This window comes from Malaclemys terrapin, chromosome 4 (genome assembly GCF_027887155.1).
Source record: "Malaclemys terrapin pileata isolate rMalTer1 chromosome 4, rMalTer1.hap1, whole genome shotgun sequence".
Classification (NCBI taxonomy): Eukaryota; Metazoa; Chordata; order Testudines; family Emydidae; genus Malaclemys; species Malaclemys terrapin.
The window spans coordinates 18,632,977-18,645,637 of NC_071508.1; the positions used below are offsets into that span (position 1 = coordinate 18,632,977).

The 12,661-nt window shown below is 53.1% G+C and overlaps 1 protein-coding gene across 5 annotated transcripts in view; it reads right to left on the reverse strand.

The window, feature by feature from the left end:
- The window catches only part of SCUBE3 (signal peptide, CUB domain and EGF like domain containing 3), a 106,271-nt gene that overhangs the window by 13,815 nt on the left and 79,795 nt on the right, over nucleotides 1–12,661 (reverse strand). For all 5 annotated transcript variants that reach the window (XM_054024724.1, XM_054024722.1, XM_054024723.1 and 2 more), the window contains 3 exons: nucleotides 9,965–10,087; nucleotides 6,381–6,497; nucleotides 1,048–1,170 (listed from right to left, as the gene is read on the reverse strand). In XM_054024724.1, the coding sequence (XP_053880699.1) occupies nucleotides 1,048–1,170; nucleotides 6,381–6,497; nucleotides 9,965–10,087 (363 nt within the window). The remainder of the gene's footprint in view (nucleotides 1–1,047; nucleotides 1,171–6,380; nucleotides 6,498–9,964; nucleotides 10,088–12,661) is intronic.

Consider the following 12,661-nt stretch of genomic DNA (forward strand, 5'->3'; position numbering starts at 1 on the left):
GGAAGCCTGTAACCAGAAAGAGGCAGCTCAAAGCCCATTTATTCTATCCAAATTAATACAACAGTGGGACTCTAACTTTGCTCCCAACTCCACTCCTGCCACAGCATCCAGCCTCCTCCCTCAGCCACCTACTTCTGCCGAGGGCCATCCTGGCAAGACAAGGGTGCGTGTGGTGTTCTGGGTTCTCCCGCACAGCTTTACACTCACACGCTCAACGGGGGCCATGAGTCAGCAGATCATCTTGAGGAGTGAGAGGCACTTGCTGGGGTTTCACTCACTCCTTCATTCGGAGGAGGCTTTGCTCAGTCTATCCCGTCCCTTCTCTTGGCTGGTAATGGAAGGGAATCAACTGGGCACCACAGTGTTGCTGTGGGCTGTTAAAAACAGCTGCTGTGTCCCTCCGCAGAGGTCATTGCATGTCCAGGCAGGTAAAGAGATTTTTATAGGTATATCTATCAGCAAAGTGCTTTGGGATCCCCTGGGGAGAAGAGCACTATGTAAAGAACAAACAAAATTTGACTCAGGTCAGAAATAGCCCGGGGAAGTTCGGCAGGTGAAGGACTACACTTTCTGATGCGCACTTTTCTAGGTGAGCTGCCAGAATTTCCTCTACGGCTTCCCAAACTCTCTCTTCTCTGAGTCCAGCAGCCCAGGAGAGATGGGTTTGGGGGAGGAAGGGGGCATTTAGATCAGGAGACCACCCCATGAAAACCAGCTCCTAAGGCAGCATGATCTGGCCCCCTGTGCTAGCAGTCTCAGCAGAGGGGCGAAAGGCAGACTGGGGCATGGAGCCTGAACCTGGCATGACACTATATGCAGGGGTGCGTGGTCAACATGCACCCAGTGGCCAAATCCAACCCATAAGCAGCACCCTTTCTGCTGCACCGTCTCCCTATACAAAGCACCTTCACAGCAAAATCCACCTGGATCAAACCTATCCACCACGTCCTGGCAAGGACCGAATAGAAAAATGCAGATCTCTGTTCAGGCTTTGCCGGCTGACCTATGCTCACCCACTAGATGGCAGCATGGGTTTTCTCTACCCACCTATGCAGTCCTTTTTGTTCCAGTGCAGTTTGCAGCTGGCTGGACAGGTACACTCGTAGCTGCCAGGGGCGTTTACGCAGCCGAATTTGCAGCCTCCTCGGTTGATGCTGCATTCATCAATGTCTGCAGGGAGCAAAGCGAGACGATTACTGAGAACTGGAATTGCCATGCTGCATAAAGCAAGCTCTGTTAGAGGTTACGGCAGGCTGAGCGGGGGCAGGGCTCCTGGATTCTATTTCTAGCTCTTGCAGTGTTCCAGCAGTTACAGCTGGTGGGGCAGAGGTTGGCAGCCAGGACTCCTGGGTTCTAATCCTGGCTCTGCCACTGACTCACTGCGCAGTCCTGACCAAATCACTTAAGGCCCCATTTTCAAAGCAGCCTGTAATTCTGGGTATCCAACCTGAGATGCCTCAGGCCGGCTCCCACAGCTCCGATTAGTGCCAGTGGGGAAGGCCACGTGAAACAAGAGGAGAATTTAGTCCAACACGTGCAGGGACGTGAGTCCCCTCTTCACAGCACCCTGCTGCATATCAGCTGTGACTCAGGACAGCACTGCCCCAGGCACTCTCCGTAGGGAGAAAGTAAGGGCACACACTTCCGGACAGCAGCTAGCCCTGACTCCCAGGGCGCGATGATCATTAATCAGTACCCTGGGGAGGGACACTCTGGAGAAAGGCTTGGAGGACGGCAGAAAATGAAGCTGTCCCAGGGTAACAAACAGGACAAGACCCGGCACGTATCCAGCAGCACTGCCTGTGAGGGTCTCAAAGCCCCGTGTGAGCAGGAACCCATTACGTCTCCCAACCCCACTCTACAGAGGGGCAAAGGGACTTTTTCAAAGTCTCATGATAAGTCAGGGCAGAGCCAGGGAGAGAACCTAGGTGTCCTGGCACCCAGGCAACTGCTTTAACCACTAGCCCGAAACCTCTTCTCAGAGCCTCCCCCTGGAGCCAGGGTCAGAGGAAAAAAACTGCCAGCGGCTTCTCTGGTAGGATGTAGGAGAAGTTCCCTGCTCAAACTCCTCATGACCCTAAGTCTCCTCAGCTCCCTGAAACTTCTTCTCATCTTTGTCCCCTTGCTGACAGCCAGGCCGGGCACGAGCACAGCCCCATAATCATCCTCATCCCCACCCCAAGAGCTCCCTGCAACCAGCAATTTCAGCGGCTATTTCCATTCATCAGGAGCCATCCTCTGATCACTCCTCCCACAAGCCAACAGAGCGCCCACTGGCTGGGGAAAGCAACTAGAGCAATGGGTCTCCATACAGAGCTGAGCAATCCCCCCACCTCACTGGGACTCCAACCATGGTCTTGCAGGTCTGCGAGCAGAGCCAGACCCAGTTCCTCCCAGCTGGGCAAGAGGGAAAGCGAAGGGGAAAGGGAGTGCAGGGCTGGGCAGAGATCCAAGGTGAGCAGAGAGTAGAGGGGGATGGTGAGTGACCAGGAGCAACTTCAGGGGTGATCAGCCCATGATGATGGGTGCTATGGAGCAATCTAAGACTGAACAGCTAGATGGGAGAGGCAGACCGGAGATGGGGATAAGGGACTCTGCTCCCTGCTCCCACCTCCCACCCCACTCTCTTGGGGTCAAGGTCAGTGAGAGGATTACTGTCCTGGCCGAAGGCACTGCCAATGTGAACCCTGGTTTTGACCCAATCCCACCATGTCAATTGCTTCACAAGCTCCGCAGTGGATGGCAGGGGAGCTGCTCTGCCTTCCCTTCTTCACAGCTCTTTCGATCACCCAAATGGGCCGATCTTATTAGAGCTCACGTCACCCACCACTGAAATGCATCCGTCTCTGGGGTGGAAAGCGACAGCTGTGTTACAATGCACAGCAACGCTGCATCTCAAGAAGTGAAGACAAATACTGTATCTGACCGACCCACAGGAAGGTGGGAAGGAATTTCTCAACTGAATTTGGTCAGGATGCGGGGGCTAATGCGCCGACTCCTGACACAAGTGCTATCGGTGGAGGGGTCTGTCATGAGCCAAAGGATCGGGGCCTTGGTTTTATTTCTTTTCCCAAACCATGGCAGCTCGTCCGTGACAGCAGCCTTTGCACCAACTTTGCTGGAGTGCTGAATTCAGGACTGACTCAGAATCACCAGCACCACCCTTGTCCCAGGCTGTGTCCTTGGTGGTTTTTCTCACTAATGAGTGGCTGCTTTCTCCACCAGCTGGAATTTCTGTGTGGCTCCACCTTTACTCCCAGACACAGGAAATAAAGTAGCCCAGCCAGGTGGTGACAAACATTAGGCTCATAGGGACTAGATCCTCTGTCTAGATTGCCTGGCAGGGGCAGCTGAAGTGCTCGACAGAATCTTCTTTTTGTTTTCGATGTGAAATCTCTCCGTCGGTGGGAAAACCAATCACTCTGCTAGGACGGGGGACCAGCCAGACGTAGAAAGACAGGACTTAAAAACTAGATTCCATTTAGCAGCTTTGCTCTCAACGCTCGATTTGCATCCTGGATTCTGGATTCCTAGTTTGTCATCTATTTCAGCCACCCCACATTCATTGATTCATCAAGCCTCAGGCCAGAAGGGACCATTAACTCACCTAGTCTGACCCTAGGGTTGCCAACTTTGTTTGGATGAATTCCTGAAGATTTCATCACATGACATAATCTTTAGTTGAAGATTCATCTTTAATTCTGGAAACTCCAGGACAATCCTGGAGGGCTGGCGACCCTATCTGACCCTCCTATATACCTGGACAGAGAAATTCACCCCATGACCACCACACTGAGCCCAGTAACGGGTGTACTCCTAAGCGGTGTGACACAAACCAAGAGCCCTTCCCGACATCCTGCCTCACTCTCTCTGCAAACCACAGCCAGCAGGCGGTTTAAGCCGGCCTCTGGCTTTACGAGAGGTTTTATAAACCTCCTCCCTCAAGGAACTCTTCTGCTCCCAATGGGAGGGACAGCACTTCCCTGTCCAGCGCGTTTAGCACATGCTGTGAGCGAGCGCTCATGGACAAGTGTGGCTGCCTGTCTGTGTTGACCCGCTTGTGTGTTTGTGTCTGCATGCAAGTGGGCATGAAATCACAACAAGGACTCACTGGCTGTATAAACAGAGGCAGCCTGGCAAGAAAGATGGAGCAGAGCTGCATTCAGTGGGTGAATTCCTGCCTTCATTGAAGTGAATAGCAAAACTCCCACTGACTTCAGCAGGGCCAGGATTTTATCTGGGGCAGGCAGGGACCAGGTGTCTAACAGGGGGGCTCCTGGATACAGGGTTCACTGAACATTTAGGTATGTGAGTTTGACAACACTAGTCCAGCCTGCCATGCCAATGATATCTAACTGAACTGAACTGGGATTATTTTGTCTGCAGAAGAGAAGAATGAGGGGGAATTTGACAGCTGCTTTCAGCTACCTGAAAGGGGGTTCCAGAGAGGATGGATCTAGACTGTTCTCAGTGGTACCAGATGACAGAACAAGGAGTAATGGTCTCAAGTTGCAGTGGGGAAGGTTTAGGTTGGATATTAGGAAAAACTATTTCACTAGGAGGGTGGTGAAGCACTGGAATGGGTTACCTAGGGTGGTGGTGGAATCTCCTTCCTTAGAGGTTTTTAAGGTCAGGCTTGACAAAGCCCTGGCTGGGATGATTTAGTTGGGGTTGGTCCTGCTTTGAGCAGGGGGTTGGACTAGATACCTCCTGAGGTCCCTTCCAACCCTGATATTCTATGATTCTATGAACTGCATTTACATTGACTCCATTGGAGCTGCAGCACTTTACATCGTCCGAGAATATGCCCCATCATGGGCACTTGCGTTTGCTGGACGTGGGAGGTGCGTTCTCAGTCTGGATTGTGTTTACACAGGACGGGAAGGGACTTCCTGAGTCATCGAGTGCAGTCCCCTGCTATCACAGGCCATCACAGAATCAAACGGGTTTCCAGGTAGAGGCATTTGCACTGGTCTGTGCAAGCATCTGTTGTGTGTGCACAGGACGGTGGGGATGTTGTGCAGGAGGGTGCATTCGTTGTGTGCGTGAGGGCTTCTTTGTGTCGGTGCACCAGCCTTAATCTAGGTAATCCAGGGTATCTCGATATACGTAACTTGCACTGAAAACTACCGCTGCAAACCACACTGCTGCCGTAACATGCTTGAACAAACCTCTTTGCGCTTTTCATCTTCCCTGCTATTCCCTCAGGCACAGGCTTCCCCTTCCCTTGCGCTCGGGAGTTATCTGATTCGGGAAACTCAACTCAAAACCTTTTTGAAGTCATCCCCCGCACCAACTTTGTGCCAAGAACTCTGGGGATTTTTTCTCTCCCCCCCTGAGCGGACAAGTCGCAAATCGCTCCGGTCGCTTTGTTTGAAGTTGCAGACACAACTGTCTGGCTCCCTGCACCCACTCGGCTTATGGAGCTCCATTTCCAATTATTTAGGAATCATCAGAAAGAGAGAAATCCCCTCCCCCCTTGGCATCCACCTCGCTGCTTACAGGGGGAGGCAAATGTGGCAACCTCTCCTATCCGAAGAGGTTAAGCCATTGGAATAGTCAGGAAAGAAGCAATCAAAGTCCCAGAGCGGATTGGGATACTAGGGACTCAACTGCTCCGGAGAGGAGCGCAGTATGGGACTTCCCCACAACCGTGATCCCAGCGCCTGCGTCCCAAAGATCTCTCTGCCATCCACTCCTCCTCAAGGGACACCTGGGCGGCAGTCCCTTTCATGGCTCATCCAGCCCTTTCTGAACACCTGTATGCTAGCCGCATAACCCCCCAACACATGCACATGGTTCCTGTCTCCTGCTGGGTAGCAGGAAATGTATCCCTGGTAGGAGCACAGAGATGGCCAGACTGTGTCAATCCCTCTAGTACAGGATCTCGTCTCTGACAGCAGTAAGTATCAGATGCTCCAGAGACAGTGCAAGAAACACTGATGTGAGCAGTTCCAAGAAAACCTGCCTGGGATAGTTTCTTCCTGTCTCCCAGAAGTCCGAGACTGGCTTCTCGCTGACGCAGGAAGCTTTAGACCACTTGTTCGTTTTAACCCTTATCTATATCCTTCTCTGAATCCTCAGTTCTTGGCCTCAATGATAACTTGTGGCAATGAGTTCCACAGCCTAGCCATGCAGTATACCGAATCGTACATGTTAAAGCTGGAAAAACCCTACTGGGCTCCATATAGCCCAGCCCCTCTCCTCACCCCAGGAAACAAGGCAAGACTGTTCCATACAATCCTTCTCCAGGGCCTGGTCCAGTCTAGTCCTAGGCAGCCCAAGTGATGGGACTCCCAGCCCTTCCATGGGGAGACGATTCCCCTGCCAGAGAGATCCCACTGCCAGGAAGCTGGCAAACGGGACAGTAACTCTCATACCTCCACAGTGGGTGAGCCCGTACAGCGTGTAGCCCTTGTGACACAGGCACTGGAAGCTCCCCGGGATGTTGACACAGACGTGGTCACAGGTCCTGTCGAAGGAGCACTCGTCAATATCTGGGAGGAAGAGGGAAAGGCAGAGAGCGTGAGGCGAGGCCCGGCCCAGCCAGGGGGTGGGCTCCACAGGGGTCTCGAGCCCCGGGGCTTGGCTGGCTTCTCAAGGGTTCGATTCCTTCCCCACCCACCTCCAGCGTCACCCAGAAAGACTGAACTGAATACTCCTGCCGTTCACAGCTCTCTCCCACTGTGCCAGAGAGGTTGTCCAAGTCCAAAGTCCTGCAGAGAAGCAGCCAGCCAGGAACGGAGTCTATACCAACACCTGCTCCTTTACCCTGCATAGGACAGGGGGGTGGGGGCTCCCCAGAACACCCCCCCTTCCCAGCCCCACTGCCTGGCTGAGCCTCCCTAGACCTATGCAACGCTGTGCCCCTGGGCGGGTTATTCGCAATGAACCTGGGACCTCTCAGCAGGAGCCTCTATGGCTGGAGCTAAAAGACCTGTATGTGTTAGCAAAGGATGTACCAGGGTCATCAAACTCCACCTGCGGCCCAGCCAGCACTAGAGGGCGACAGAGCTCCGCAGTGGGTGGATTATGCCTCTCCGCGCCCCCAAGCCCAGCCTTTACCCTGCTGCAGAGATGCTTTGCAAGACAAAGGGCTTGGCTACACTGGCGCTTTACAGCGCTGCAACTTTCTCGCTCAGGGGTGTGAAAACCCCCCCCGAGCGCAGCGAGTTACAGCGCTGTAAAGCACCAGTGTAAACAGTGCCCCAGCCCTGGGAGCCGCGCTCCCAGCACTGTAAGCTAATCCCCTCCGGGAGGTGGAGTACCTGCAGTGCTGGGAGAGCTCTCTCCCAGCGCTGGCACCACGACCACACTCGCACTTCAAAGCGCTGCTGCAGGAGCGCCCCCGCGGCAGTGCTTTGAAGTTTTGAGTGTAGCCACAGCCAAAGGGTTAAATCCCAAGGTGCCAGCCTGGAATGGGAAGTCCCCCGTGGGGTGGGGGGGAAACAGCTGCAAGCTCCCCAATGCCATGGGTCCAGGGACATGTTCTGATCCGGCACACCCTCTCCCTCCTCTGCCCCAAATGGAAACCAAAGCTGCGATCCCCTGGCAGAGCCCCCTCCAAGGAAAGTGCCAGCGTCACCCACTCTGCCCTGCGGGGGGCTTCACTGTGGGAGGGCGGCACAGTCTGCGGGGCCGGCCAGGTTTATTTTTATTTAATTGGCTTTGTTAACTTAATTGCCACGATCAGATCAAACTTCCAAGAATGCAGAACCTGGATGGAGATGAAAGAGGTGCCAGCCAAAGGCACACCAATCCCCCACTGCCAACCTCCCCAGGGCCTGGCCCCGTGCATTCAGCAGGTAACACCTGTACTCTGTCACACCCCAGCGACTCACGGCTTCAGACACTCACTCAGCGATGAAGGGCCCAAGTGCTGATTCAGGGAAGGCCTGGGAACCTTGGCATTGGCGGGGAGGGGAGGTGCATATACCGGCCCCCCTGCATACTTCAGCTCAAGGCTGGTCTCGTTCACAAGTGAGATGAGTTGGGTGGCCTCAGACAGATAATATTTTGCATGCCCATAGGGCCTTTCATAAGAAGATCACAAAGCATGACTCTCTCCCACCCAGGGAGAGAGGTAAAGGTTATTCCATTTTACAGATGGGTCTACTGAGTCAGAGAGAGGTGAGCCCATGGCAGAGCTGGAAACAGAGAACCCAGGAGTCCTGGCTCTCCGTCCCCTGCTCTAACCAGTAGTCAACACACTGCCTCCTTTCTCTGCTCCAGGCAGATCAAGTTGCATGAGCATGGAGGAAGCTGAAAGCAGTGGTAGGATAGACGAGTTCTGTTAGGGACTGAGGGTTTGACCCCTCCGTGCCCACCCAGCCAGTCCCTGCCTTACCTCTATGGTCCACGGTGAAAACAAATGTGGTTGATTACAAACCACAGCACAATCCCAGACAGTGCATGCCATAACCCCACCCCTGTTCATTCCAACCAGCTGGGCCACTTGGCGAAGGGCAATTCCCAGGGAAGAGGGCTGGAGGGGATGGGCCAGGCTGTTTATTCCCATTAAGGTTCTTGAGAGTCCTGGCTGGCTCTGAAGAGAACAGATCTCGGAAAAAGAAAATGGCTGGCGTGTGTGTGTCCACGTGTGTATGCACACGTGTGAATGTGCACGTGTGTGTCGTAGCCAATGAGATGTCAACCCATCCCCTGGATCCCCTGCAAAAGTCTTGTGCAATAAACAACTGCTGTGGTCTGTAAAAACAGTGACGTGTCTGAGTGTATTAACGCACAAATGAGGCTGCATGCATTCCCTTAGGTTCAGAGGGCATCCCGTGCCCAATGTCGTCAGATCCCCTGAGTTTAGCATGCGTGTGCGTGCGGCCATGCATCTAGCTGTTACATAGATACACACATTCCGCAGAAAGACATGCCAAGGTGTGATAACACTGAACGCCCGCAGCTTTCGTGTGTTGGTTGTAAGCTGTGGTCTCTGAGATGTTATCTGGCACGCCCGGTGAGGTTGTTAGTTGATTCATAGGCCAGAAGAGATCATTACGATCATCTCGTCTGACTCCTCACGTAGCACCAGCCAAAGAACCTCACCCAACGATTCCTGCAGCCATCCCCTTGGTGGCTTGACGATCCGAGTAACCCGCTGACTGTGGACAGAGCCACGCCTGGAATTTCAGCCCAGTTTCGCAGACTCAAGAGACGAGCCCAGACTAGAGCCCAAAATCCAAACACCTCTGAAGCGTGAAGAGGTTTGGATCAGGAACCTGCTTTCACTGCTGGGCCCCTGAGTCTCTCTCATGGCCTCAGGCCTGGGAGAAGTCCAGGAGCTGAACTTTGAGGGCCTGGGGCCAGATTTTTAAGTACTCAGAACCCACAATTGGGGCCAGATTTTCAAAAGTGCCCAGCCTCTGGCTGCTCCCACTAAGAATAATGGAGAACCCCGCCATGCACACCCATGCTGAGAACAATGGAGAACCCCCTCCCCGACGTGCTCATACCCACACTGAGAACAATGGAGAACCCCCTCCCCCAGGCCCACACACGCACTGAGAACAATGGGAAACCCCGTCCCCTATGCCCACACATGCACTGAGAACAATGGAGAACCCCCTCCCCCACGCATACACACGCACTGAGAACAATACACGCACTGAGAACAATAGGGACCCCCCCACGCGTTCCCACTGAGAACAATACTGAGCGGCTGAACAACCCTGGCCACCTCTGCTTTGGAGACATGGGATGTTTTTGATGCTAAGACAAAGTCCTTTGTACCTGAAAAGCCAAGAGTGCTCGGGGGGTGACGCTGTGAGCACAGTATGCGTTAGCCATCAGAAGTGCCCCTGTGGCTAATTCCTCACTGGGAGGCGCACAGCACCCCTCCACAACTCCATTCGACACTGTGTCGCTCCCAGGGGACTGGGACCAGCTATCAGCCCTGGAGCCCCTCCACGGGACGTGGAACCCAGTTGCGCTACAGGGCCTGCGCGGCGCTCACCTTGGCAGGTCCTTTCGTTGATCAGCAACTTGTAGCCTTTCTTACAGCTGCACTCGAAGCTGCCCACCGTGTTCCTGCAGATGTGGTCGCAGCCGCCATTGTTCAGCCGGCACTCGTCAATATCTGTGGCGGGGAGACACAAAACATCCCATTACACAGACCGACTGGATCCGTCGACACAAGCAAGGGGGGTGCGGTTAGAGGCGAAGGAACCAGCTGCCCAAGAAAAGAAAGGACTGCCCGTGGTTAGGGCACTAGCCCTGCAATCAGGAGACCCGAGTTCAAGTCTGTGCTCCGATGCCCTGTGTGATATCCCTTGTCTCTCGGTGCCTCGGTTCCCCATCAGAACGCTAGGGAGAACAGCGCTGCCTTCTCAGGCGGGGTATTGGCTGGCTCAATGTGGCACAGATTGTGAGATACTCTGATAGTATAGTTATGAGAGCTGCCATCTAAGTGCCTCAGCTAGATGGATATTAAAGTCCAGGGGAGTTTTGCTATTGATTTTAACGGGAGAAGGACTGGGGCCTTTGATGAGTACAGCTACCTGTGATGGGACAGGATGATACAATACAGTCAGAGGCCAGGAGGGAATCAAGACACCTGGGCTTTATTCCCAGCTCTGCATCCTTGGGTGAATCGCTGCATCTCAGTTTCCCCATCTGTCCAATGGGATTAGACTATGCACCCAGCTCACAGGGGCGGAAGGAGGATGAATGAATATCTGCAAAATGCTTGGATGTCCTTGGTGGAAAGCATCCGTTCTGACACAGATACAAAGATACTGCGCAGTCGCTACTAGCAAGTGGGGCTGAGGGCTCTTGGGGAACGCGTGCGTTAGCAATAGAGAGACTGGCAGAAAACAAGAAGGGGAAAAATCACCCTCAGAAGAACAGGAGTTAGACAAAATAAGCACGCAGGTTTCTAAAACCTCCCGACTTTTAGGCAATAAGCGACACTAAAAAATAAATACCCCACCCCCACATTTCCAAAGAGCTTCTATAACCTGCTAAGCAGTTGGGTTTGGTTTTGTACTCGCCAGCAAATTTACTGCTAGGAAATGACCTGTAAAACAGAACGAGCCTGGGCTGACAAATCCCAGGTAAGAGCTCAGGGCAGACCTTGCCCAAAGCTCCATTTGCATCCCTCCCCCATTTCTGTGTTGCCTTCAGCTCCAGGACGACAGCTGCGGCTCTCTGGGGTTGTGGCTTTTCTTTTATTATGGTGAGTGAACTAGCCATAAAACAGCTCACAACTGTAATAAAATCCCAGACACAGGGGATATGGCTCTGGGTTATTATGCTTTCCTGGAACTGCAGAATAGGAAAGGTGGTGTGCTCTGAACAATAATAATGAAGCCCAGAGGGGTCTGGAATCGGTCAGGCAGGTAGACGGCTTTCAGCAGGATGGTGCTTTCCTTTCAACTACGGTCAAGGACCCCAAGCTGCCAAAAGACAGAACGCAGGCACGTTCCATTTCTGGAGCTTCACCTTCTCTCCTGGGGGCTGGCCGAGTCAAGGGTCTCCCGCTGAAGGGATGGCATGCAGTGCGGTTGTATCTGGAACCCCAAGCGTGCGTGCGTGTGTGACCAGATCTGTCTCAAGGGTCTCCCGCTGAAGGGATGGCATGCAGTGCGGTTGTATCTGGAAGTGTGTGTGTGTGTGTGTGTGTGTGTGTGTGTGTGTGTGTGTGTGTGTGTGTGTGTGTGTGTGTGTGTGTGTGTGTGTGTGTGTGTGTGTGTGTGTGTGTGTGTGTGTGTGTGTGTGACCAGATCTGTCTCTTTCACTCACATCCACTATGCACATGTGTTGGTGATACCCCTAATTCCTCCAAATGTTCCTCCTTTTCTTTAAAATAATGTAGTGAATTTACTGCTAATTTAAAACACGATGGATTGATGGCTGTTCGGCCAGCAATTCTGTTTAAGTACAGCCCCAGCAAGCATGGAAACTTCTATTTGCTCCTACAATTCATTTTGCAAGTGCAAATTTCACGGGTGAAAGTTGTGTCAGGAAACAATGAACACAGCTGAAAACAGATCCAGACAGCCCATGCAACGCAGCCATCCGCAGCTAAGGGCGTGCATGGGTTATTACTCAGTAATACCACACGAATAGCATACATACCTCTAGATCTGCCATCCAGGAACCTCAAAACACTGCACAAACATTACGTCCACTCTGACTTTGAGATAATGGGTCAATTTCCTTGGCACCCACACATTATGAATCAGCCATGACCACCGTCAAGAATATGATTCATCGTTGCAAAGAGTGAAGTTAGCCTCTCAACACCCTGACATAGGGCTGTGTTATCCCACTTTAAAGATGAGCCATCAAACAGGGAGACAGTGTGTGACTTGCCCAGGAAGTCTATAACAGAGCTAGGAGTGGAATCCAGATTCCCCAGTCTTTTGGTTTCATCACAAAATCAGCCTTCCCCACAGTCCCCCCTTGGATGTTTCAACCCCATTTCACAGGGGAGGGAGCCGAGGCAGAGAGGTTCACGGAGTTGCTGCAGGTGAAGGAGTGAGCCACTGGGGTTGGCATGCAGAAGTCCTGGCACTGAGAACCCTGCTCTAACTGCTAGCCCACCACAGTGTTTGTGCTGCCAGGCTGCATGACTGCCGCCAGACTGAACCTTCCCCTGCCTCTGGATTTCACAGGGAACGGTGCTGACACAAGGCAGCTACAATCCCCG